General features: G+C 34.9%; 1 protein-coding gene across 1 annotated transcript in view; it reads right to left on the bottom strand.

Moving 5' to 3' along the window:
- ZNF804A (zinc finger protein 804A) overlaps positions 1-27,359 on the bottom strand; it is a 319,185-nt gene that overhangs the window by 36,286 nt on the left and 255,540 nt on the right. The window contains exon 2 of the mRNA XM_061202995.1: positions 26,856-26,999. Coding sequence (XP_061058978.1) covers positions 26,856-26,999 — 144 coding nt within the window. The remainder of the gene's footprint in view (positions 1-26,855; positions 27,000-27,359) is intronic.

Genomic DNA, 27,359 nt, shown 5'->3' with positions numbered 1-27,359 from the left:
GGAAGAGAGAGGAAGGAAGAAAGGAAGGAAGGTTAAAGAATAAACTTTTGTCTAATGGATGAATTCTATGGACACAGTATTATGGACTGTAGTTAACCACCCTGAAACTACTGCTGTTTCATAATCAAAGATTACTCAACCTTTTGGAAACATGAAGGATTATAGAATTAGTCACCATCAGTTAGACACTACTCCAGGCAATAAAATAAACTACACTGAAGACATCTTAAAAATGACAAAAAATTATCATCATAATATTAAATAATTGGTACATCCTCATTAAATGACATTTCAAATTAATGTTTATAAAGGCTCATACAATATACTATCACCAATTCAACACTTCTTTTAATGGCTTATAAGTCAAAGGAATCTTCAAACATTTTATCCGTTATCATTTAGTTGTTTTAAAATAAAACTGTAATGAAGTTATTAGATGGTCAAGAATATCTTTTATTGGTAAAACTTGTTCCCTTGGGGTTCTTATAAACCATGTTGGACAAAGGTTTAGAAGAGTATGAGCTTATAAATAATTAATGTGCATTTGAAAATTTAACATGATACATGTTATGCTTTTAGACGAGTTCTAGGATTTAACTCATCTCAGCAATTTATAGACAATAAAAACAATTATATGGTATAACTATAATTTCAGTGTTTGAAAAGTTAGGATGTAAATTAAGAAATGCTTTTAAATAATCTAAACATTTAAACTATAACACTAACAACTGAGTATGTAAATAAGTAGCAAGTAACTTTGAGTACATTATTTCTAATGTTAAATCATGTTACATTATTGCCAAATTTTTCACATATTCTGGAACAAACACATATTATCCTCAGACAAATGTATTTATTTATTATTATACAACATGTAGTATTATAGTAGATTATTTTAAGATAATAATTGTTGATAGTGTCCCTTACATATTAAATTGAAAACAAATAAGAAATGAAAATGTATCCTCAACTGCCTATTGGGGCATTTTAAAAAAGTGTTTCTGAACATTAAACTAGGTATGAAAAGTTATATTTAGTAAAGCTACAGTTATCAAGACAGTGTGGTATTGGTGATAGAATAGACAAATAGATCAATAGAACATAATACAGAGCCCAGAAATAGAGCCTTCTAAACATAGTCAACTGATCCTTGAAAAAGAATAAAGGCAATATGTTGGAACAAAGATAATCTTTTCAACAAATGATGCTGGAACAACTGGACATTCACATGTTTAAAAAAAAAAACAACAACAACTCCAGACACACCTTTTACAAAAATTTACCCAAAATGAAACATAGACCTAAATGTAAAACGCAAAATATAAAACTCCTAGAAGATAACAAGAGAAAACCTAGATTACCTTGGGTATGGTAATGCCTTTTTAGATACAACATCAAAGACATGATCTATGAAAGAAATAATTGATAAGCTGAACTTTATTAAAATGAAAATCTTTTGCTCTGCAAAAAGACAATATCAAGAGTATTAGAAAGCAAATCACATACTGGGAGAAAATATTTGCAAAAGACACATCTGATAAAGGACTGTTATCCAACATACACAAAGAATTCTTAAAACTCAACAATATGAATACAACCAATCAACTGAAGAGTTTAACAGACACCCCACCAAAGGTATATAGATGGCAGATAAGCATATGAAAAGATGCTCTACATCATATGTCATCATGGCAATACAAACTAAAATGAGATACCACTACATAACTATTAGAATGGCCAAAACCCAAAACACTGACAACTCCAAAAGGTGGTGAGGATATGGAGCAACAGGAACTCTCATTCATTGCTGGTGGGAATGCAAAATGGTACAGCCACTTTGGAAGGCAGTTTGCTAGTTTCCTACAAAACTAAACATATTCTTACCACACGATTCAGCAATCACACTCTGTATTATTTACTCAAAGGAGTTGAAAACTTATATCCACACAAAAATGTGCCTACACATGTTTATAGCTGCTTTATCATAATTGCTGAAACTTGGAAGTAACCAAGATGTCTTCCAGTGAGTGAATGGATAAATAAACTGTAATACATCCAGACAATGGAATATTATTCAATGCTGAAAAGAAATGAGCTATCAAGCCATGAAAAGACATGGAGGAATCATAAATGCATATTACCAAGTGAAAGAAGCCAATCTGAGAAGGCTTCATAATGTATGATTCAAACTATATGACATTCTGGAAAAAGCAAAATTATTGAGACAGTAAAAAGATAAATGGTTGTTAGGAATGGGGTGAGAGAAGACTAGGCAGAGCAAAGAGAAATTTTAGGGCAGTGGAAATATTCTATATGATATTATAAGGATGAATATGTGTCATTACACTTTTTTCCAAACCCATAGAATGCATAACACCAATAGTAAACCCTAATGTATAAATTATGGATTTTGGGTGATTACGATGTATCAATCCTTGGTAGAAGATGTACCATTGTGAGTAATGTTGATATAGGGAAGGCTATGCATGTGTGTGGGCAGCAATACCTGAGAAATCTCTGTACCTTCCTCTCAGTTTTATTGTAAACCTAAAACTGCTCTAATGAAAATAGTCTTAAAAATTATATTTATTCAATCAAAACGAAAAATAATATGCTAGTTGTTTTAACTCAATAGGTTTGTCTGTAGCCTTCCTGTTGGTCATTTTTACTCTAAAAAGAAACAATGAAACCATCATTATTGATTACAACACAGGCAATAGTGAATTAAATATAATCAGAAATATAACCAGGTAGAATCAAAGTCCCCTTAAAATTGCAGGCAAATATATGAGACAAGAATTCCAGGTTTGTTTGTTTGTTTTCAAAGAAACGATATGAGAAGCAGAAGGTGGAGAAAAAAATTCTTATGGCATCTTTCCTCTTCCATCATTTCGCATCCTCTTTCATTCAGTTCGTACAGCTTTTCAATCAACAAAGAACTGTACATTAACCTTGTCTTTCTCTGACTCTGGCTACTGGCACACCATGTGGCTTGGCTCCACTAATTGTAATGTGATGGAAATTTGAGAGAAAATGCCCTTATATGTCAAATGTCAATATTCTTTGCAATAGAATCCCATTAAAAAACAAAATTTGTGTAAAAATATTGCTTTGATGTCCAAAACTAATGATTATGAAATAAACTGATGAAAAGAAGTAAAGAAGTTCCTTCAGAGAAAGATGACCTGCCGAGATTTCACGAGTAATCTGTCAAACATTGTGTTTGTTTTTTCTCTTTCTGTTATGTCCAGAATTTCAGCAAATTTTTCATCTGTTAGCAGTTTGAGTTTTCCTAGACGTATCGATTTCAAGTCATTTTTTGTTTTAAGAAAAACACTGCAATGTGCCATGTGTTTTGTCAAGGTCATACAATTTATAATTTCGAATTAGTGAGCTTCTAGACAACAAAAAGGATACTACTCTGCATATCAATGTATATTGTTAATCTTAGTTATACCTTTGCAGGTTGTTAAGTATATGTAGAATTTGAATAAAACTAATAAATAAGAAGAAAATTTCCAACCATATAGTTTCACTACCCTAGATTCTAGATACAAAGAACATGGGAAAATGCCTTGAAATTAGAGAAAGAAAATGGACCCCTTACCTGAAAATAGAGTCCAAAAAAAAAAAAAATAACAATAGAAGGTCTCCTACAGAGGAGAATGACTTATAGACACCAGGAATTATGTGTCAGATAGACATACGAGAACTCAAAATATGGCTTATTTTACTCTTTCCAAGGCTAGTGAAGTCTAAAACTGCACTGAAACTTCTAAAATCTCTTTGTGTTTTCATTCTCTCTCTTTACTGCTAATATATTCTCCATGCCATTCAGTTCTAAGAAGCATTTGCTTCTGAACAGCAGAAACTGAACTTACTTTCTTTTATATATTCCTACTTAAACCTACTGTAGTCAGGTATTTGTCTTCAACCATTCCACAAAACCTCTCTTGTCAAGTTTTCCACATTTCCAAATCCAAAATCAAGTAATCATCTCTCTTTGATTCAGTTGTTCATCCCTACTCCTTGACTGTCTTATTTTCCTTTGGCCTCACTGCCATATTTGTTCAAGCCCCAGAGCGAGGTCCTCTTCATTCTCTCAACTTCTAAATCTGTACTAAGGGGTCATTCCTCTCACCACATCTCCCTACATCACCATCAGTTTTAGGGTTTTAACCTCCAGGTTACTATGTCTAACTACATAATCATCATCCCAATTTAGATGCTTAGTAGGCATCTCAAACCTAACCTGTCCACAATGGAATGCCTGACTCTAACCCCACACACATTTTTTTTGGTCAGGTTTCTTTAGTACCAGTCACTTCAATGCTCTCACAAGAATCTTAAGCCTTTCTTGAACTCTTTCTTTCTTTTACACCCAAAATCTAATCCATCAACATATCTCCTGGCACTTCCATGCCATTCAAATATTCAGATTCTGACCACTTCTCACCGTGAGTACCATTATTCCCTAGCTCAAGCAACTGTTATCTGTACCCTGAATTGCAGCATTAGCCTCCCACTGGTTTCCTTTCTACCATTTTTTTTTTCAAAAAAGCAAATCACATGATCTGACTTTCCAGATGGAAAACTTTTCATCATTCTACAGCATTTAGAATAAATCCCATAATCTGCACTATGGCCTACCAAAATTTTTTTCTTTTTTTTAAATTGATTTTTTATTGGAGTATAGTTGATTCACAATGTTGTGTTAGTTTCTGCTGTACAGCAAAGTGATCAGTTATACATATATATATCCACTCTTTTTAAAACTCTTTTCCCATATAGGTCATTTGCAGAGTATTGAGTAGAGTTCCCCGTGCTATACAGTAGGTTCTTATTTGTTATTTATTTTACATATATAGTAGTGTGTATATGTCAATCCCAATCTCCCAATTTATCCTCCCCCTTTCCCCCTTGGTAACCATGTATTTGTTTTCTACATCTGTGACTCCATTTCTGTTTTGTAAGTAAGTTCATTTGTATCATTTTTTTTAGATTCCACATAGAAGTGATATCATATGATATTTGTCTTTCTCTGTCCGACTTCACTCAGTATGGCAATCTCTAGGTCCATCCATGTAGCTGCAAATGGCCTACCAAAATTTACCTAATCTGGCCCTAAGCATCTTTTCCAAATTCATCTCCTATAGATTTCCCTAGCTTACACTTTTGCCAGTCACATAGCTTCCTTTTTTCTTGAAAGAATCCAAACACAATCCTGCCCCAGTGTATTTTGGTTAGTATTCCCACAGATATCTCTATTACCTGTTCACTCAATTTAAATTTCTGCTTAACTGCCACCTCCTCAGAGAGGTCTTTACTCACTTTCTTATCTAAAATAACAGCTGCTTCTCATTTAACTTCTTTTTATTTTTCTTCCAAGATGTAAATATCTAAACTTAATTATTGAGTTTTGAGTCTGCTTACTGATTCACCAAAATTAAGTTCTGTGAAAGGAAAATCTTTTTTTTTCACTATTGATATTCACCTAGATTAGTTCCTCATGTGTATGTATACTTACAATCTGAACCATTTATGATTAAATCATTGCATAGTTCCTTTTTTCCCTCTGCCAGTTACTTTTATAATTTCAGGAAATGCATATAATCAATATAATTACAATAAATTTATTAGATACATGCATTGTATTTAGAGCAATAAATTAAGTAAAATCCTATATAAATTATATTTCCTTCTCTCTTCTTCCCCAATGACAGTCTTAATATTATTGTTCTTACATGAAAGAAAAAGAAAAGACAATTCCCTTAACAGTTGTCACAGTGTAAAATTATTATAAAAGCTCAATTTCAAAAAGAAGTTTCCTGAATTACAGCACAGCTTTCACTACACTAGAGCTTTGTGATATATTACTGATCTGAGAGACATTGCACATACCATGAGTGAGGAGCATTTTAAAAACGCACAGTAAATTTTTTCTTCAATTACTTGAAAAGCCTATAATGTGGATGTTAATGTCACTCTTGCACTCAGTTATAATTTTCAAAACTGGGAAATAGTCAAAAGAGTGTACAGTATTTTCAGTTAAGTGCTGGTCATTATCTAGGAAACCTTCCAGGAATAATCTGATGTATCTACAAGGGTGGTCATCTATGTTTTTGTTTCCATCGATAAGGCTATTTTAGAGCTCAGGAAATTAAGCTGTAGAAAATGGAGAGTAATGCCAATTATTATTGTCCACTGAAATGAAAATATATTTTATCCATAGAGATACAATTGATATTTGTCCTTTAAAAAATATAACCCAAAATATTATATTTTATTGTCCTACAGGGTATAAACCAGTTTAGATGTATTAAAATATTAATATCAGCATTCCTGACTAACTATATAGCATTCAACTATATAGAAAAACTATATAGTTGTTCTTTAAATGATCCTTTCAACCAATCTTAGTTTCTTATTGCTTTCTTAATTAATTAGCTAAATAAAATGTTTAAACATATCATGTTATGTTTTATGATGGTCATGATTTTACTTTTTGAGGGAAAGAAGGTAACAGATATCCATATCTATATACACATATACATGCATATGTTAATTTATGTATGACACTTCCAAAATAAAATTTTTGTAATTTTGTTTGCTATATTTCTTTGTCTTAACTCTCTAAAAACATTGTGACCAACGATAAGCTAAATAAATACAGTGTGGTATTTTCTTTAAAATATTTTGTCCTGACACTTTTTGACAAAATGCCATATTTTTTTCTTTATCTTTCCCCTTATGTGAATCACACTTGCATTGCAACACTGATAACGTTTCTTACAGATTTAAGGGCAGAAGAGCCTCTGTAGCCCACAGAAATATTTGGGGTGAAAATAAAATTGGGGATAATATCTGGCATATCTTCTTTTATCAGACATGTCACTTAAGCTTTTAGCACACATCTTTGTTGATGTAAGACAACAGTGACATATTTTTATATTAAAAAAACACACTGATCTGCTGAGAAAAGCAGTTTTTCATATTGTGTAGAGGATTTTGTTAACAGATTTTGTGACATGAATCATGCTTCCTTGGTTGGAAAATATCATGCTGATGATTTGAACTTTACCTTTGGTTGCCTTAGGGAATATCAATAAGAGGTGTCAAATGTTTCCCCATTAATATCCCTGTTTATCCTACAAAGATAAGCAAGTTGTCTCTGAGTACATAGGCAGAATCTTCCAAATTGCTACAAATACACTGAGGTAAACAGGAGTAAAGTTGAGGGGGTATTGTACCATATCACATCAAATTTTCCTAAAGAGTAAAATCTGTATGAAGAAAACAATTTTTGGATTAATATATTTATTTTGACAGATTTTTGAATTAAATGTATTTTATATACATTATACTGCATATTGGGTACAACGTACTTAGTTAGGCATGAAACTGAATATGAAGCAATATTAAATAATAGTGACAATGGTTTGCCCATCAAAACAAAAAAACAAAACATACACACAGATATATGTATTTGTGTGTGTGCACCTTTAGTATACATTGATATATATCTGTACTTAAATATAAAAATATATATGCATATCAGAATACATATCTTTAATACTTTAATTAATATATTAAATATCTTTATTTAATATAAAGATACAAATGCTGTAGAATACAAAATTGTATCTATCTAAAAATATGCATACACATGAAGAAAGTTAGGAAAAAATCATTTTGTTACTAGGGTAAACAAATGTGGGAATTTTTTCCATATCTCAAAATGTTTATATATGTATATATGGTATTGATCTCTTTTTGTAAGGCAGCTATTAGAACCTGTAAGAAGCTCTGGACCCCATGATTCTGACACAGTGCTGTTAATCTTTAAAGCAACACAACACAGGTTAAAGTTAACCTCTTGAAAATTTGTGTACCTCATTTTGGATCTAGGTAATTCTGAGCTTATGCTCAGAATACACATCAACCAACAGAAAAGCAGAGAATCAACAAACAGAAAAGTTGAACAAAAGACTTGAAAGAGCAGGTTGTTGTAGTGGGGCTAGGAGCATAGCAGACCGTATCTTAAAAATGGGTTCTGCATAAGATATTATGTATTTGCTATTCAACAATTGGGCAGGAGATGGAGATGAGAGGTAGGATATAGGGGGGAGGTTGGGGGGAAATCCATGAATAGTTTTATTTCAAATTCTGCTTTACTTAGAGCAAATTTCAGCATTACTTTTATGTACTAATTATCATAATGTAATGTTAAATAATGGTATCTGGATATATTCCAAGGTACATTCTATGCAGAACTATCTTTACATAGCATCAACTATTTTTAAATTGTCCTTAGACAATCTTTTACATCCTAGGAAAAAGATTTTGAATACTACTGATTACACTCAGAGAAACCAAGGCAAAGCCATAGTGACACACGTAGCACAGAACAAGGAGGTGTTAAAAAAAATCATTCTCTCCCACTAGGAACAGAATATCATCATTAGGGAAAAGTGCTATTTTCAAGTAGATTAGATAATATTGAAATTAGAAGGAGGAATATTGGAAAATAGAAAGTGTTAAAATACCCAATCATTAGGTTTGTGTGTTTTAGAAGGAAAAGTTCTACTTAAGTGCTTAGGATAAAATGGCGAGAAAATGCCTAGAACCCTGTTTTATGGAATATGAAAAGAGTGACTACTATGTGCAAGTCATAGTCATTTGAAAGTTGCTAGCATTCTGAGATACAATCATGGAAAATCTATATTATTTTAAGCCTGTTTCTTGCCTTTCTTAGAATAAACATTTCTATTAGTGTCACTGTAAGGTTTACATAACAATATTGTGATAATCGTGCATGACATTTCAGAAGTTGTCTGTCCACAGCATAATGATCACAGTGACACAACAGAATTTCAGCATATGAAGAACTGATGATACCAAGTTACACAATAACTTGTGTTAGCCAATGTTATGACTTCTCCAAAGTCCATATTTAAAAAAAAAAATGGTGTCATAATTTTGGCAACTTGAAAAAGCAGAGATGATCCAAATATGCATTAAAAGGAAGAGCCATTTATTTCAAAAAAGGAAATATTTCTTAGAGATGAGGTTGCAAACATCACCACGTTCTGCTATCAGAAGGTGTGATCAAAATAAAGAAACCAATCTTACAAAAATTCAGTGAATTAAAGATTGCCAGAATTCTTCTTTGTCAAAGCTGCTTATAGAGATTTAATTACTTATAGGGATACCAACCTCAAATAAACAAGACAGAAAATACTTATATTCCTGGATAAGAGAAGAATGCAGAGGAATTGAAATATATATATAATAACCATTTATATACAAATATATATGTATATATATATACATTTTTTGCCTCTCTCATCTTATTCGCTATTTTGAGTTATCCACAAGACATTATTGTCTATTTGTGCAACTATAGAAATAATTTGTTCTTATACAAATTATCCAGATTATTGAAATTGACTTATGTTTAAGGTACTAGCTGGTGACTTCTAAATGTAATAGTCCATTTTATTCTTTTTCTTTTTTTAACATCTTTATTGGAGTATAAGTGCTTTACAATGTTGTGTTAGTTTCTGCTGTATAAAAAAGTGAATCAACTATATGCATATATATATATATATCCTCATATCCCCTCCCTCTTGCGTCTCCCTCCCACCCTCCCTATCCAACCCCTCTAGATGGTCACAAAGCATGGAGCTGATCTCCCTGTGCTATGCGGCTGCTTCCCACTAGCTATCTATTTTACATTTGGTAGTGTATATATGTCAATGCCACTCTCTCACTTCGTCCCAGGTTACCCTTTCCCCTCCCAGTGTCCTCAAGTCCATTCTCTTCGTCTGCGTCTGTCCTGCCCCTACCTACTTCACAACCTTTTTTTTTTTTTAAGATTCCATAAATATGTGTTAGCATATGGTATTCGTTTTTCTCGCTCTGAGTTACTTCACTCTGTATGACAGACTCTAGGTCCATACACCTCACTACAAAAAACTCAATTTCGTTTCTTTTTATGGCTCAGTAATATTCCGTTGTATATATGTGTCACAGTTTCTTTATCCATTCATCTGTTGATGGACACTTATGTTGCTTCCAAGTCCTGGCTATTGTAAATAGAGCTGCAGTGAACACTGTGGTACATGACTCTTTTTGAATTATGGTTTTCTCAGGGTATATGCCCAGTACTGGGATTGCTGGGTCGTATGGTAGTTCTATTTTTAGTTTTTTAAGGAACCTACATACTGTTCTCCCCAGTGGCTGTATCAATTTACATTCCCACCAACAGTGCAAGAGGGTTCCCTTTACTCCACACCCCCTCTAGCATTTATTGTTTGTAGATTTTTTGATGATGGCCATTCTGACCGGTTTGAGGTGATACCACATTGTAGTTTTGATTTGCATTTCTCTAATGATTAATGATGTTGAGCATCCTTTCATGTGTTTGCTGGCAATCTGTATATCTTCTTTGTCTATTTAGGTCTTCTGCCCATTTTTGGATTAGGTTGCTTGTTTTTTTGATATTGCACTGCATGAGCTGCTTGTATATTTTGGGGATTAATCCTTTGTCAGTTGCTGAGGTCTCTGAGACTGTCCTCAATTCTTTTTCTTTTTTTTTTTTCTTTATTCTGCTCTGCAGTAGTTATTTCCACTATTTTATCTTCCAGGTCACTTATCCCTTCTTCTGCCTCAGTTATTCTGCTATTGATCCCTTCCAGAGAGTTTTTAATTTCATTTATTGTGTTGTTCATGATTGTCTGTTTGCTCCTTAGTTCTTCTAGGTCCTTGTTAAACGTTTCTTGTATTTTCTCCATTCTATTTCCAAGATTTTGGATCATCTTTACTATCATTATTCTGATTTCTTTTTCAGGTAGACTGCCTATTTCCTCTTCATTTGTTTGGTCTGGTGGGTTTTTACCTTGCTCCTTCAACTGCTGTGTGTTTCTTTGTCTTCTCATTTTGCTTAACTTACTGTGTTTAGGGTCTCCTTTTCGCAGGCTGCCGGTTCGTAGTTCCCGTTGTTTTTGGTGTCTGCCCCAGTGGGTAAGGTTGGTTCAGTGAGTTGTGTAGGTCTCCTGGTGCAGGGGACTGGTGCCTGTGTTCTGGTGCGTGAGGCTGGAGGTTGTCTTTCTGGTGGGCCCGACCGCATCCAGTGGTGTGTTTTGGGGTGCCTATGAACTAATTATGATTTTAGGCAGAGTCTCTGCTAATCGGTGAGGTTGTGTTCCTGTGTTTCTAGTTGTTTGGCATGGGGTGTCCAGCACTGGAGCTTGCTGGTCATTAAGTGAAGCTGGGTCTTAGCATTTAGATGGAGATCTCTGGGAGAGCTCTCGCCAATTGATATTACATGTGGCTGGGAGGTGTCTGGTGTTCCAATGTCCTGAACTCGGCTCTCCCACCTCAGAGGCTCAGGCCTGACACCTGGCTGGAGCACCAAGACCCTGTCAGTCACATGGCCAGGTACGTGGGCAGTTTCTTGCCTTTTGGGAAGTCTTCTGTCAGCGTTTAGTAGGTGTTCTGTAAGAGTTGTTCCACATGTAGATGTGTTTTTGATGTATTTGTGGGTAAGAAGGTGATCTCCACGTCTTACTCCTCTGCCATCTTGAAGGTCCTCTTATTCTAAAATATACATAAATACGAAAGCTTTCTCTCATATTAGGTGCATTTCTCTACTGTATTTTACTTTTTAAATTCTTTTTTGGCATAATTATATGTAGATAACATGGAATAAAACCCTTTGCTTAAAGTTGTAGTATTTTTCACTTCCCCTGAACATTAATTGACTCAATAGACAGCCATCACCCTAATAGATGTTGGAAGATGGGAGGGAAGGAGACTTCAACTCCACTGGGGAAAGCTTAGGACAATGGCATGAGTTCAGATACTAGAAATGAATATTTTATCCAGTCTGGCTCAGACTCAAGAATGGACAAAACCTTCATTTTAATTCTATTCAAATCATGGTTTGAATATGAAATGTCAAAGCAGTACAGTTCATTGAAGATGAAGACATATGTGTGTGCTTCTCTTGGAGCAGTCATTTGGGGCAGTGGGGATGCTCTATAGGAGGAAATTTTTAAGTTTTCCCCTTGTTCTGATCCTCCAAATGGTTAAAAAAAAAACAACACACAACAAAACAGTACAGTTAGATGAATACACACCGCAGGAAAAATCCCAGGAAGGATGTTTGAAATGGACTGAATCATTAATTGCTTTACCTGTATCTCATATTTTCTAATTAACCTTTAAATATTATTTTGCAGATGAAAATTTACACCCAAATATCAAGAAGTGATTTATTTCTCAAGTATCACTTTACTGCACAGAAGCTTAAATGATTAGGAAATGTTCAAATTTGAGAATAAAGCTGCTCCATTTCTATAGCACTACAAGTCCCTGCAGGACAGCAAATTCCAACAACCTGGCCTGACAGTGACTTCCTCTGGAGCAGAACAAAACAGCATGCCATAAAGTACAGAATCTTGACTTGCTGGGTTAAGGTCACTTCGGTGCCTTTTGGGAGATATTTCAGCCACACTGAAACTGCTAAAGTAAAAAACAAAATGTTTGAGGGGCAGCAACAATAAGGCAATCATTCCCTTTTCTATCTTTTCATAGTATCAGCGTGACAAATCTCTTACAGTGAAAATAACTCTGAATTGCCCATAGGCTACCAGGTGAGAAGACAGACACGGTGTGGCTTTGGTTCAGGGCAGATGTACAGGTAAAAGGGTTTACAGGAAAATCTTTTCTTTTTCCTGACAGTGAGTTTCCCACTTAAAAAAAAAAAAAAATCTCAATGACTAGAATTCAGAATGACAACTTCACTGGAAAATATTCTAATAATCTTTTTACATGAGAGAATCACTTAGAAAATGTGGAATTGAGAATGAAGTACGTATGACTATTTATGATGAACACATAAGCTTTAACCTGTGTTATACTTGATGATATAGAATCCTTAAAATTTAGACCCAGATAGGCCAATGAAGTCATCTGGTCTAAACTCTCTGTATATAGATGTGGAAATAGAGCTCTGGGAAGGCGAAGATAAAACGCTTTGCCCTTAAAAGAAGTTTGTGATAGAGCCTGCCTGGTCTCTTGACTTTTAAGTGCATTTGCTACACAATGAAATGTATGTTTACATAGTTTCCTCAAGCAAAAAATGTATATAAGTATGTGATTTTTTTACACTTTTTAAAAAGTTCCCTTTGACATTTCTAAGTTTGGGTAAATATATAACTTACATGAAGGATCAGGCTTACTATGCCATTTCCTTAAACTTTCATCTTTCTAAAATGTAGCTAAAAATGTTGCTGTTTTTCAACAAACATATCTATTGCAACCATGTTATTTATTATTTAAATAAGGACTCTATTAATAATTAAACCAGGATGATGGATATAAAGTGAGACTGTCCTAGGATATTGGGATGTATAGTTATCCTTAAAATACTGTATTTTCTGTTATGAAAAACGAATTCTATGTTTTTAAAATAATAAATTAACTATTATTTTGTATGTTTATGTAGGTTAAAATAATGATTTGCATTTAAACTGTCACTTATCTGCATATAATTAGATTTTATGCATGTTAATAAAATACTGTGCTTCTCTGGGCTTTTGAATAAAGAATTCTATAAAAACATAAATATGATAAAAAATTGTGCACTTCTTACATTAATATTAAGGGCTCATCTGGTCAAATGATAATAAGAGAGAAAGAGCAATGGAAATGAATCTCTACCTTTTTTATATTTTCCAGGAAAACTTTATTTTCCCATATTGGTTGAAGTTTAACAAACAAGGTGATCCTGATAAACAGGGGAGATGTGCTTTCTTAAAAAAATGGTGAAATATTTGAATGGCACATGGAAAAGCTAACAATAACTTCAATTATAATTCTCCATTTAATATTGAATTACTACTCACTGCAATTAAGACAGCTTCTATAACTATGATGGAATAGTTTCAAAGACTTTGAGAACATATTTATTTGACTATGATATTTCTTTGTTTAATGATTCAGTCCATAGTATTTTATATGTGCAATTGTATGAAGCATTATATTAAATTGAATAACCCTGACCCCATTCTCTAGTTTAAGAATTAGAACATATTTCATATACTCATGTGATCCTTTGGTATCACATCACCCTACTTCACTCCTTGAAGTAACCACCATCTTGAGTTTCATATTCACCATTTTCCATTTCCCAAAGAGGGATAGATCACATGTTTATAATCTTAAAAACAATAGCATTAAGTTTTTTTTCTGGACAAAATAAAAAGTGTGCAGTCTTTCACAACTTTTTGTTCAATCAATATTACATTTCTAAGATTCTTTCACGTTATATTTACCTAGAGTTAGTTTATTTGAACTACAGAATAATTTTGCATTGTGTGAATACATCACAATTTATTTTCAAATTTTGTTGTTCATAGCTATTATTATTAAGAGGCTTTTGTTTTCAGTATGTTAATATATAAATTTGTAAGATCGTTTTCCTGAGTTGCCAGATCAATTCATACTTTCACAAATGATGTGTAAGATTTTCCATTGATACACATCATTATCACCTGAGATCATCAAACTTTATTTTTTCCAATTTGGTGGGTACAAAATTATTGCTCATTTTTGACCAATTTGTAATATATTTATGGGTCTTTAGTGTTTCTTCTTTTGTAAATTTCCACCTTATTTTGGTCCAGTTTTCTACTGGGTTGTTTTTATTTTTCTCATGAATTCATATTTTTAATAAGATCTGAACACAAAGTCTTTCTTGGTATATATATTACAAATATATTTTCCCAATTTCTGGCTTGTGGTTTTACTTTCTTTACTGAAAATTTCTTGTGATAAAATATTATTTTTGATGTAGTTAAATTTACCAATCTTTTCTACAATGCTTTGTGCTTTCAATGCCTTATTTAACATATACTTGTATATTACTCTGAGGTCATAAAAATATTTTCCACAATACTGTTCTAAATTTTTACAAGTTTTTATTTTTATTTTAAACTCTTTAATTCATCTGACATTGATATTGCTTGAATGTTCATTTATTGTGTGAAGAAGGAGTCAATCTCTTTTTTAAAAAAATATAGATAACTATCATCACATACTATTGTCTGGAAAGTGTATCTTCTTACCACTGAGGTGCTTTCTGCCTCTGTTATTTAACAAATTTCTAAACATAAGTGGATTTTTATGTCACAGCTCTAGATTCTGTTCCATTAATCAATCTGTCCAAGTCTGCGACAATAGAGCTATATATAATAGTCTTGGCATCCAGCAGGACAAATCTTCCCACTTTTAGTTGCCTTTTTAGAATTGTATTCATTCTTACATATAAATTGTGCAATCAGTTTGTAAAGTTCAATATTAAAAAATATTGAGATTTTGATTAGAGTTTTTGATCTTTGATTATGATCCTTGATTCTGTTAATCACATTCAATGGAAAATCTAAATCAAGGTTGCTTCTTTTACAAGAGTAATTTGTATAGGTTTCAGTCAAGAACTAGGGGCAATATTCATTTTAATCCAGAAGTCTTAGTCAAAGTTTACCAACCGCTGACCATGGTTTATTTACAAACTACAAAGCTCATAGTGTGATTTACTCTTCATTCAGTTCCACATTTTGTAGTTTATTATTACTGCATGCCCAGGTTTTAGCCAGTAGCTTCCCACTCCTCAGCACTTCCCCACCCTATGGTCTTTAGAGATATCATCCTTCCTAGAAACTCAGCAATTCAATTAAAACTTTGTATTGTAGAGGATCTATTTGTTTTATAGTACAAGGGTCCTTTGGAGCATCTTGTGTGCTACTCTACTGAAAGTGAAACCTTTGAGGTAGTTCTAAAAGTGCTATTTGCTTATAATAATTTTCTCACATAAAAAAACACTCACAATACAAATCAAAATACATTGATGTTAAAAAGATATGAAACACTTTTAAGAATACACATAATATATGCTATTTAAATTGTTGCTATATTATAATCAGTAACACTACTTTATAAAGGAAAAATACTCATGAATATGGAAGTTCAAAATACTCGTCCAACTTATAACAGTCATTCCATCCTCATAAATAATATTCTCCTTACAATTAGTTTCATCTAAGTATAAATCTATAAATAAATAATTTTATTCTTTTTTTTTTTTTTTAATTTTATTCTTTTGAAACTCTTTCCTACCTCGAAGCTGAGGTTTATTACAAAACCTCAAAAGGAATTTGACTCTGGCCTTTTTACATTTATTTATATGGGAAGCATTGATTTGGTGTGTAAACTGTGAAAAATGCTGCACTAGATGTTGTGAGGGATGAAGACATAAAGGAAACAATCCTTGTCATTAAAAGGTTACAATTCAAAGGCTTTCAAGTTTTAAGGTAAAAAGAAAATATTGCAAAAATGAAGTCTAAATTGTGAACTACTGTGATCACCTCCATACACCTGAGCCTCCTCCTCTTTTTAACTCTCTGTTAGCAAGTCTTAGTGATAAAAGTGATAAAAGAGATTCTGAAGTTATCCAAGGAGCACGTGGATGAGAGAAACAGATTTTTCTTTGAAGCTTAGAATTCAAATGCAACACATACTCTGCCATACACGAATTTGCAAAGATACATGAGGCAGGCAAAACAGCTCATAGGTCAAGATTATCTGTCTACGTTTCAGACTCTATTAGCCTTTTTGAAGTAAAAATAGATACTTTGGGGAAGCCTACATAAAGGAAGTCTCAGAGGCAAACTGTCAGTGTCCCAAACATTTTAGGAGAAAAATTTTAGTATGTAGTATAATAAAAACTAATTAAACACTGAACTTTTACTATTTTTTTACACTTTGCAAAGTGTGTTCATGTGCATTCTCTCATTTATTCCTCCTAAGAATGAATAATAGAATTAAATGAGCCTTTGCTCATTTTACCCAAGGCAAGTAGTGGCAGGACTAGGGTTCATTCCACCAGTAACCCCCCCCTTCCCTTTTGCCCTGTATCAGGTGGCCCTTAGAATCATATCTCTGGAGGTAAAGAATGTATGAGACGAGTGGTCTCTTTGTCTTTTTCTAATTCCATGCAAGAAGTGTCCTAATCACAAGTAGGTTTTCTTACCTGAAAGCTAAGTTATATGGACTTTGAGTATAAATATTTCTTCTGTAGGCGTTTTCTATAGGAGACCAAAAACGTTGCTTTGCTACTGAGATAGGTTAGTATTCTACTAAGAGTTTATTTTTCTTTTGCTTTTTAGGTCACAGGTAAAAAGAAGTATTAAGCTAGGGTTTGGTTTTATTTTTCCTTTTAAGTTCATTTATTAATACCAAGTTGAAATATCTCTCAGAATCCAAGGAAAGGATCTGCATATCAGTTAATGGAAATACTGCTTATTTTTCTGAAAGCCATTCAAAATCGAAATTCCTATTTCCATACTGTTTCCTTCAATTGTTACATGGCCACATAGATCTCATTTTCTGTGTGCTTGTTTTCTCCTCTATTTAAGCAAACCAGTTTTCTCAACTTTTCAATGCATTTAGCCACAGCAGACAATTACATATGTAAAGTGTTAGGTTCAGACATAATCAGAGAGTAGACAGGTTTCTTTTGTTTTTGTTTTGTTTTTTTAACATCTTGATTGGAGTAAAATTGCTTTACAATGTTGTGTAAGTTTCTGCTTTAAAACAAAGTGAATCAGCTATACATATACATATATCTCCATATCTCCTCCCTCTTGTGTCTCCCTCCCACACTCCCTAACCCACCCCTCTAGGTGGTCACAAAGCACTGAGCTGATCTCCCTGTGCTATGTGGCTGCTTCCCACCAGCTACTAATTTTACATTTGGTAGTGTATGTACGTCCATGCCACTCTCTCACTTTGTCCCAGCTTACCCTTTCCCCTCCTGGTGTACTCAAGTCCATTTTCTACATCTGCATCTTTATTCCTGTTGTGCCCCTAGGTTCTTCAGAAGCATTTTTCTTTTTTTTTTTAGATTCCATATATATGCGTTAGCATACGGTATTTGTTTTTCACTTTCTGACTTACTTCACTCTGTATGACAGACTCTAGGTCCATCCATCTCACCACAAATAACTCAATTTCGTTTCTTTTTATGGCTGAGTAATATTCCATTGTATATATGTGCCACATCTTCTTTATCCATTCATCTCTTGATGGACACTTAGGTTGCTTCCATGTCCTGGCGATTGTAAATAGTGATGCAATGAACATTGTGGTACATGTCTCTTTTTGAATTATGGGTTTCTCAGGGTATATGCCCAGTAGTGGGATTGCTGGGTCGTATGGTAGTTCTACTTTTAGTTTTTTAAGGAACCTACATACTGTTCTCCATAGTGGCTGTATCAATTTACATTCCCACGAACAGTGCAAGAGGGTTCCCTTTTCCCCACACCCTATCTAGCATTTACTGTTTGTAGATTTTTTGATGATGGCCATTCTGACCAGTTTGAGGTGATACCTCATTGTAGTTTTGATTTGCATTTCTATGATGATTAGTGATGTTGAGCATCCTTTCATGTGTTTGTTGGCAATCTGTATATCTTCTTTGTCTATTTAGGTCTTCTGCCCATTTTTGGATTGGGTTGTTTGTTTTTTTTGATATTGCACTGCATGAGCTGCTTGTATATTTTGGAGATTAATCCTTTGCCAGTTACTTCATTTGCAAATATTTGCTCCCATTCTGAGGGTTGTCTTTTCATCTTGTTTAAGTTTTCCTTTGCTGTGTAAAAGCTTTTAAGTTTCATTTGGTCCCATTTGTTTATTTTTCTTTTTATTTCCGTTTCTCTAGGAGGTGGGTCAAAAAGGATCTTGCTGTGATTTATGTCATAAAGTGGTCTGCCTATGTTTTCCTCTAAGAGTATTATAGTGTCTGGCCTTACATTTAGGTCTTTAATACATTTTAAGTTTATTTTTGTGTATGGTGCTAGGGAGTGTTCTAATTTCATTCTTTTACATGTAGCTGTCCACTTTTCCCAGCATGACTTATTGAAGTGGCTGTCTTTTCTCCATTGTATATTCTTGCCTCCTTTATCAAAAATAAGGTGACCATATGTGCATGGGTTAATCTCTGGGCTTTCTATCCTGTTCCATTGATCTATATTTCTGTTTTTGTGCCAGTACCATACTGTCTTGACTACTGTAGCTTTGTAGTATAGTCTGAAGTCAGGGAACCTGATTCCTCCAGCTCCACATTTCTTTCTCAAGATTCCTTTGGCTATATGGGGTCCTTTGTGTTTCCATCCAAATTGCGAAATTTTTTGTTCTAGTTCTGTGAAAAATGCCATTGGTAGTTTGATAGGGATTGCATTGAATCTGTAGATTGCTTTGGGTAATATAGTCATTTTCACAATGTTGATTCTTCCAATCCAAGAACATGGTATATCTCTCCATCTATTTGTATCATCTTTAATTTCTTTCATCAGTGTGTTATAGTTTTCTGCATACAGGTCTTCTGTCTCCTTAGGTAGGTTTATTCCTAGGTATTTTATTGTTATTGTTGCAATGGTAAATGGGAGAGTTTCTTAATTTTTCTTTCAGATTTTTCATCATTAGTGTATAGGAATGCAAGAGATTTCTGTGCATTAATTTTGTATCCTTCTACTTTATCAAATTTATTGATTAGCTCTAGTAGTTTTCTGGTAGCATCTTTAGGATTCTCTATGTATAGTATCATGTCATCTGCAAACAGTGACAGTGTTACTTCTTCTTTTCCAATTTGGATTCCTTTTATTTCTTTTTCTTCTCTGGTTGCCAGGGCTAAAACTTCCAAAACTATGCTGAATAGTAGTTGTGAGAATGGACAACCTTGTCTTGTTCCTGATCTTAGAGGAAATGGTTTCAGTTTTTCACCATTGAGAACGATATTGGGTATGGGTTTGTCATATGTGGCCTTTATTATGTTGAGGTAAGTTCCCTCTACGCCTACTTTCTGGAGGGTTTTTATCATAAATGGGTGTTGAATTTTGTCAAAAGCTTTTTCTGCATCTATTGAGATGATCATATGGTTTTTCTCCTTCAATTTGTTAATATAGTTTATTATATTGATTGATTTGCGTATATTGAAGAATCCTTGCATTCCTGGGATAAACCCCACTTGATCATGGTGTGTGATTCTTTTAATGTGCTGTCGGATTCTGTTTGCTAGTATCTTGTTGAGGATTTTTGCATCTATGTTCATCAGTGCTATTGGCCTGTAGTTTTCTTTCTTTGTGACATCCTTATCTGGTTTTGGTATCAAGGTGATGGTGGCGTCGCAGAATGAGTTTGGGAGTGTCCCTCCCTCTGCCGTATTTTGGAAGAGTTTGAGAAGGATAGCTCTTCTCTAAATGTTTGATAGAATTCGCCTGTGAATCCTTCTGGTCCTGGGCTTTTGTTTGTTGGAAGATTTTTAATCACAGTCTCAATTTCAGTGCTTGTGATTTGTCTCTTTATATTTTCTATTTCTTCCTGGTTCTGTCTCGGAAGGTTGTGCTTTTCTAAGAATTTGTCCATTTCTTTCAGGTTGTCCATTTTATTGGCAAATAGTTGCTTGTAGTAATCTCTCATGATCCTTTGTATTTCTGCAGTGTCACTTGTTACTTCTCCTTTTTCATTTCTAATTCTATTGATTTGAGTCTTCTCCCTTTTTTTCTTGATGAGTCTGGCTAATGGTTAATCAATTTTGTTTATCTTCCCAAAGAACCAGCTTTTAGTTTTATTGATCTTTGCTCTTGTTTCTTTCATGTCTTTTTCATTTATTTCTGATCTGATCTTTATGATTTCTTTCCTTCTGCTAACTTTGGGGTTTTTTTGTTCTTCTTACTCTAATTGCTTTAGGTGTAAGGTTAGGTTGTTTATTTGAGATGCTTCTTGTTTCTCGAGGTAGGATTGTATTGCTATAAACTTCCATCCTAGAACTGCTTTTCCTGCATCCCATAGGGTTTGGGTCGTCATGTTTTCATTGTATTTGTTTCTACGTATGTTTTGATTTCGTCTTTGATTTCTTCAGTGATCTCTTGGTCATTAAGTAGTGTATTGTTTAGCCTTCATGTGTTTGTATTTTTTACAGATTTTTTCCTGTAATTGATATCTAGTCTCATAGTGTTGTGGTCAGAAAAGATACTTGATACGATTTTAATTTTCTTAAATTTACCAAGGCTTGATGTGTGACCCAAGATATGATCTATCCTGGAGAATGTTCCATGAGCACTTGAGAAGAAAGTGTATTCTCTTGTTTTTGGATGAAATGTCCTATAAATATCAATTCAGTCCATCTTGTTTAATGTGTCATTTCAAACATGTGTTTCCTTATTTATTTTCATTTTGGATGATCTGTCCATTGGTGAAAGTGGGGTGTTAAAGTCCCCTACTATTGTTGTGTTACTGTCAATTTCCCCTTTTATGGCTGTTAGCATTTGCCTTATGTATTGAGGTGCTCTTATGTTGGGTGCATAAATATTTGCAATTGTTATAGCTTCTTCTTGGATTGATCCCTTGATCATTATGTAGTGTCCTTCTTTGTCTCTTTGAATAGTCTTTATTTTAAAGTCTATTTTGTCTGATATGAGAATTGCTCCTCCAGCTGTATTTTGAATTCCATTTGCATGGAATATCTTTCTCCATCCCCTCACTTTCAGTTTGTATGTGTCCCTAGATCTGAATGGGTCTCTTGCAGACAGCATATATATGGGTCTTGTTTTTGTATCCATTCAGCCAGTCTATGTCTTTTGCTTGGAGCATTTAATCCATTTACATTTAACGTAGTTATCGATAGGTATGTTCCTATTACCATTTTCTTGATCGTTTTGGGTTTGTTATTGTAGGTCTTTTCCTTCTCTTGTGTTTCTTGCCTAGAGAAGTTCCTTTAGCACTTTTTGTAAAGCTGGTTTGGTGGTGCTGAATTCTCTTAGCTGTTGCATCTCTGTAATGGTTTTAATTTCTCCGTCAAATCTGAATGAGATCCTTGCCGGGTACAGCAATCTTGGTTGTAGGTTCTTCCCTTTCATCACTTTAAATATGTCCTGCCACTCCCTTTTGGCTTGCAGAGTTTCTGCTGAAAGATCAGCTGTTAGCCTTACGGAGATTCCCTTGTATGTTATTTTTTGTTTTTCCCTTACTGCTTTTAATATTTTTTCTTTGTATTTAATTTTTGATAGTTTGATTAATATGTGTCTTGGTGTGTTTCTCCTTGGATTTATCCTGTATGGGGCTCTCTGTTCTTCCGGGACTTGACTATTTCCTTTCCCATATTAGGGAAGTTTTCAACTATAATCTCTTCAAATATTTTCTCAGTCCCTTTCTTTCTCTTCTTCTTCTGGGACCCCTATAATTCGAATGTTGGTGCGTTTAATGATGTTCCAGGGGTCTCTGAGACTGTCCTCAATTCTTTTCCTTCTTTTTTCTTTATTCTGCTCTGCGATAGTTATTTCCACTATTTGATCTTTCAGGTCAGTTATCCCTTCTTCTGCCTCAGTTATTCTGCTATTGATTCCTTCTAGAGAATTTTAAATTTCATTTATTGTTTTGTTCATGATTGTTTGTTTGCTGTTTAGTTCTTCTAGGTCTTTGTTAAACATTTCATGTATTTTCTCCATTCTATTTCCAAGATTTTGGATCATCTTAACTATGATTACTCTGAATTCTTTTTCAGGTAGACTGCCTATTTCCTCTTCATTTGTTTTGTCTGTTGGGTTTTTACCTTGCTCCTTCATCTGCTGTGTGTTTCTCTGTCTTCTCATTTTGCTTAACTTACTGTGTTTGGGGTCTCCCTTTCGCAGGCTGCCTGTTCGTAGTTCCCGTTGTTTTTGGTGTCTGCCCCCAGTGGGTAAGGTTGGTTCAGTGGGTTGTGTAGCCCTCCTGGTGCAGGGGACTGGTGCCTGTGTTCTGGTGGATGAGCCTGGATCTTGTCCTTCTGGTGGGCAGGACCGCATCTGGTGGTGTGTTTTGGGGTGTCTGTGACCTTAGTATGATTTTAGGCAGCCTCTCTGCTAATGGGGGGGTTGTGCTCCTGTCTTCGTAGTTGTTTGGCATAGGGTGCCCAGCACTGTAGCTTGCTGTTCATTGAGTGGAACTGGGTCTTAGCGTTGAGATGGAGATCTCTGGGAGAGCTTTCACTGTTTGATATTACGTGGCGCTGGGAGGTCTCTGGTAGACCAATGTCCTTAACTGGGCTCTCCCACCTCAGAGGCACAGGCCTGACACCCAGCTGGAGCACCAAGACCCTGTCAGCCACACGGCTCAGAAGAAAAGGGAGAAAAAAAGAAGAAAGAATGAAAGGAAGGAAGGAAGGAAGGAAGGAAGGAAGGAAGGAAGGAAGGAAGGAAGAAAGAAAGAAAGGAAGGAAGAAAGAAAGAAGGAAAGAAAGAAAAGATAAAATAAAGTTATTAAAATAAAAAATAATTATTAAAAATAAAAAAATAAAAAGTAATTGAAAAAAGAGAAATAAAAGAAAGAAAGAAGAAATCTACCAAACCAAAAAACAAATCCACCAATGATAACAAGCATTAAAAACAATACTTAAAAAAAAAAGAAAAAAAAGGACAGTTAGAACCCTAGGACAAATGGTAAAAGCAAAGCTATATAGACAAAATCACACAAAGAAGCATACACATACACACTCACGAAAAGCGAAAAAGGAAAAAAATATATATATCTATATATATTTTTTTAAAAAAGGAAGAGAGCAACCAAATCAATAAACAAATCTACCAATGATAATAAACTCTAAATATTAAACTGAGATAAACATAAAACCAGAAACAAATTAGGTACATAAAGCAAACCCCAAATCTACAGTTGCTCCCAAAGTCCACCACCTCAATTTTTGACTGATTCGTTGTCTATTTGGGTATTCCAAGGATGCAGGGTACATCAAGGTGATTGTGGAGATTTAATCCGCTGCTCCTGAGGCTGCTTGGAGAAATTTCCCTTTCTCTTCTTTGTTCGTACAGCTCCCGGGGTTCAGCTTTGGATTTGGCTCTGCCTCTGCATGTAGGTCGCCTGAGGGCATCTGTTCTTCGCTCAGACAGGACAGGGTTAAAATAGCAGCGATTAGGGGGCTCTGCTCACTCAGGCCGGGCGGAGGGAGGGGTACGGAATGCAGGGCGAGCCTGTGGTGGCAGAGGCTGATGTGACGTTGCACCAGCCTGAGGCATGCTGTATGTTCTCCCGGGGAAGCCCTCTCTGGATCACGGGACCCTGGCAGTGGTGGGCTGCACAGGCTCCTGGGTGGGGAGGTGTGGATAGTGACCTGTGCTTGCACACAGGTTTCTTGGTGGCGGCAGCAGCAGCCTTAGCATCTCATGCCTGTTTCTGGGGTCCGCGCTGATAGCCGCGGCTCGCGCCTGTGTCTGGAGCTCGTTTAGGCGTTGCTCTGAATCCCCTCTCCTCACGCACTCTGAAACAATGGCTTCTTGCCTCTTAGGCAGTTCCAGACTTTTTCCTGGACTCCCTCCCGGCTAGCTGTGGTGCACCAGCCCCCTTCAGACTGTGTTCACGCAGCCAACCCCAGTCCTCTCTCTGGGATCTGACCTCCGAAGCCTGAGCCTCAGCTCCCAGCCCCCACCCACCCAGGCGGGTGAGCAGACAAGCCTCTCAGGTTGGTGAGTGGTGGGCGGCACCAATCCTCTGTGCGGGAATCTCTCCGCTTTGCCATCTGCACCCCTGTTGTGGCGATCTCCTCCATGGCTCCAAAGATCCCCCCCCACCACCCCCCGTCTCCGCTAGTGAAAGGGCTTCCTAGTGTGTGGAAACTTTACCCCTTCACAGCTCCCTCCTAGAGGTGCAGGTCCCATCCCTATTCTTTTGTTTCTGTTTTTTCTTCTTTCTTTTGCCCTACCCAAGGTATGTGGGGAGTTTCTTGCCTTTTGGGAAGTCTGAGGTCTTCTGCCAGTGTTCAGTAGGTGTTCTGATGTATTTCTGATGTATTTGTTGGGGGGAAGGTGATCTCCACGTCTTACTCCTCCGCCATCTTGAAGGTCTTGTGCGATAGGTGTTTTTTGGTTTGTATTTTGTTTGTTTACCTTGGTTCCAGTTCTCAGGAGAAAAATATCTGAATTGCCCACCTCCAAATTTTGTTCCCCTCTACTTAATTCGAAGTGGCCAAGGTTTGGGAATCCTGTGGTAAAAACAGAGCTAACTGTCATTGGGATAAAGTGTCTGTTCAGAAAAGGGAGTGCATTCTTTAGGAAGACAGTCTCAAACATATGCCACAATCCTATGGAGAGGGAATACAATGATCATATAGATTTTAAGTACTTTCAGCTACTGTAACATAGTCTCATGTTAAATTAATCAGTTAAGACTCTGCTATTTACCAGAATTCATGGCCATTTAGATAGTCTGTCTCCAGAGCCAGATGCCCCTGAGTAGTATCAAGTGACCAGATCTTCCTTCAAAAGAACAAACCAAATTTACCCTGAATTCCCTTAGCTTATCTGTGTACAGTATATAGTATCTTAACTTCATTTAGAATATGGAAATGGAAAGGTCCTCTGATAATCTAAGTGAATTTGATCCTCCAGACAACCTATGGTTGAACAAAGCATTCTTTGGCAAAGGACATTAAGATGTAGCTGGTAAGATATTCTTAAAATACACGTATACATACACACACACATTTCCAAATACCTAGTTTACACCATGAAACATACATATGTTTGTTTTTAGTTGCTAATAGGAAATGTTTATTCATGAGTGAAGCCAAAAAGAAATTATAAATGCATTTTAATACCTTGCTGATAAAATAACACTCCATCTTTGCACTCTTGTAAGGAATACAGGAAGATATTAGGAAAAATCAGAGGAACAACTTTCTTAGAGTTACCACATCGGGAAGAGCATTCCAGAATCTTTTTATAAAACACATGCAAGTTACCATAGAATGAAATCAATACTATTTCCTGATGGATTTAATGTTCAAATCAAGCAATGATATACTTATATGAATGTGTTTTTATGTAAGAAAAGGAATGATATTTCCATCAAAACCTTTTCATTAACTGGTGTGCCTGTGGATCTACTACCAGGAAAAGAAAGGCAAGGGCAGATCATTAAATTTAGTCAGCATTAATCAGTGACATATGTAAGCAGAGGGTAATGTTCTCCCTGCAACAGCCTCCCCAAGCACAGTTTTGTTCAGTTTTGTTTGTATGAGAGAATGGAAAAACTGACAACAAAAGAAAATACATGTCATTGGTCCATAAGTAATTAATGTAATCATTTCCCCCTACTCTTTCATACTTATGGTAAATGTTAATGGAAACTTAGTGTAAGTTCATGGGTAAAAAATGTACCTTTTATTAATACCAAAATGACATTTGGATGATATTTGTGAGTGATGGCTAAAAAGGAAAGTATTTATAAGTTGACAATAACTAAGCGTACTGAATCATGTCAAGTAAGCTAAACAATGTATGCAGTTGCATTGATAAAAGGAAAGCATATGAGAAAAACAGAATCTATACTATTAATGTCACTTCTGATGTCACTATTTTAAACTAATCTTTACATACAGTGTTGAAAAAAATCAATCTTGGATTTTCAATCAATAGGGAAATGAAATAGTATTAAAATAAACTAAATCATATACATATTATTTATTTAACCAGTAACCCTAGATTGGTTTTGCCACAACTAGAGAAAGCCCTCGCACAGAAACGGAGACCCAACACAGCCATAAATAAATAAAAAATAATAAAAAAAAAAGTAAACATTAAAAAAAAAAAAAAGTCTTTCATTGTAAGTCATCAAATTATGACCCCAGATTGACATCTTTAAAAACTGCACAGCAAAGAAAAAATATTATATTCAAACAGTCTACACAATTCAAATTATTACAAAAGTTCAGAAATATTAGAGGTTTTTTGACACCTCTTTCTTACCTGCTTGTGGGCATGGTCATATGAATTAATGTGATTGTCAAACTCCTGATGCTTATAGTACTGCTTGTCACAGAGTTCACAGTAAAAATTGGCCTTCAGATCTTCCAGAGCTTTTGCTATGTTGTTCTCCTTCTCAGCATAATCCTGCAAAATAAAATTTCAAGGAAGGAAGCAATTAGTTTTCCTCCGAGTTTCCTTTCTTCTGACAGTTGATAACTTTAGTATAGTAATTAGAATTAAAAATAATATAACCGAGAAAGAGGAAAAATAAAGCAAATAGCAGCAAACCAAATTAGGAGAAATTATCAGTTAAAGAAAATTAAAGACTAACAGAAGTCAAAATAAATGATGAAAGAATAGTAGAAATATGGAGAGGAAAAACAAATCACAGAAAGAAATAGAAGCCCTTGCTTCAACAAGTTCCTATGCTATGTTATCATAGAAAAAAATATGAAACTCATATAGCTGTTGATTCAACTGTCGATTTCTGGCAATGACTTAGCT

Source organism: Eubalaena glacialis, chromosome 1, assembly GCF_028564815.1.
Source record: "Eubalaena glacialis isolate mEubGla1 chromosome 1, mEubGla1.1.hap2.+ XY, whole genome shotgun sequence".
NCBI classification, from domain to species: domain Eukaryota; kingdom Metazoa; phylum Chordata; class Mammalia; order Artiodactyla; family Balaenidae; genus Eubalaena; species Eubalaena glacialis.
Note: the sequence above shows the minus strand (reverse complement) of the source record. Positions and strands in the feature narration are given on the sequence as shown.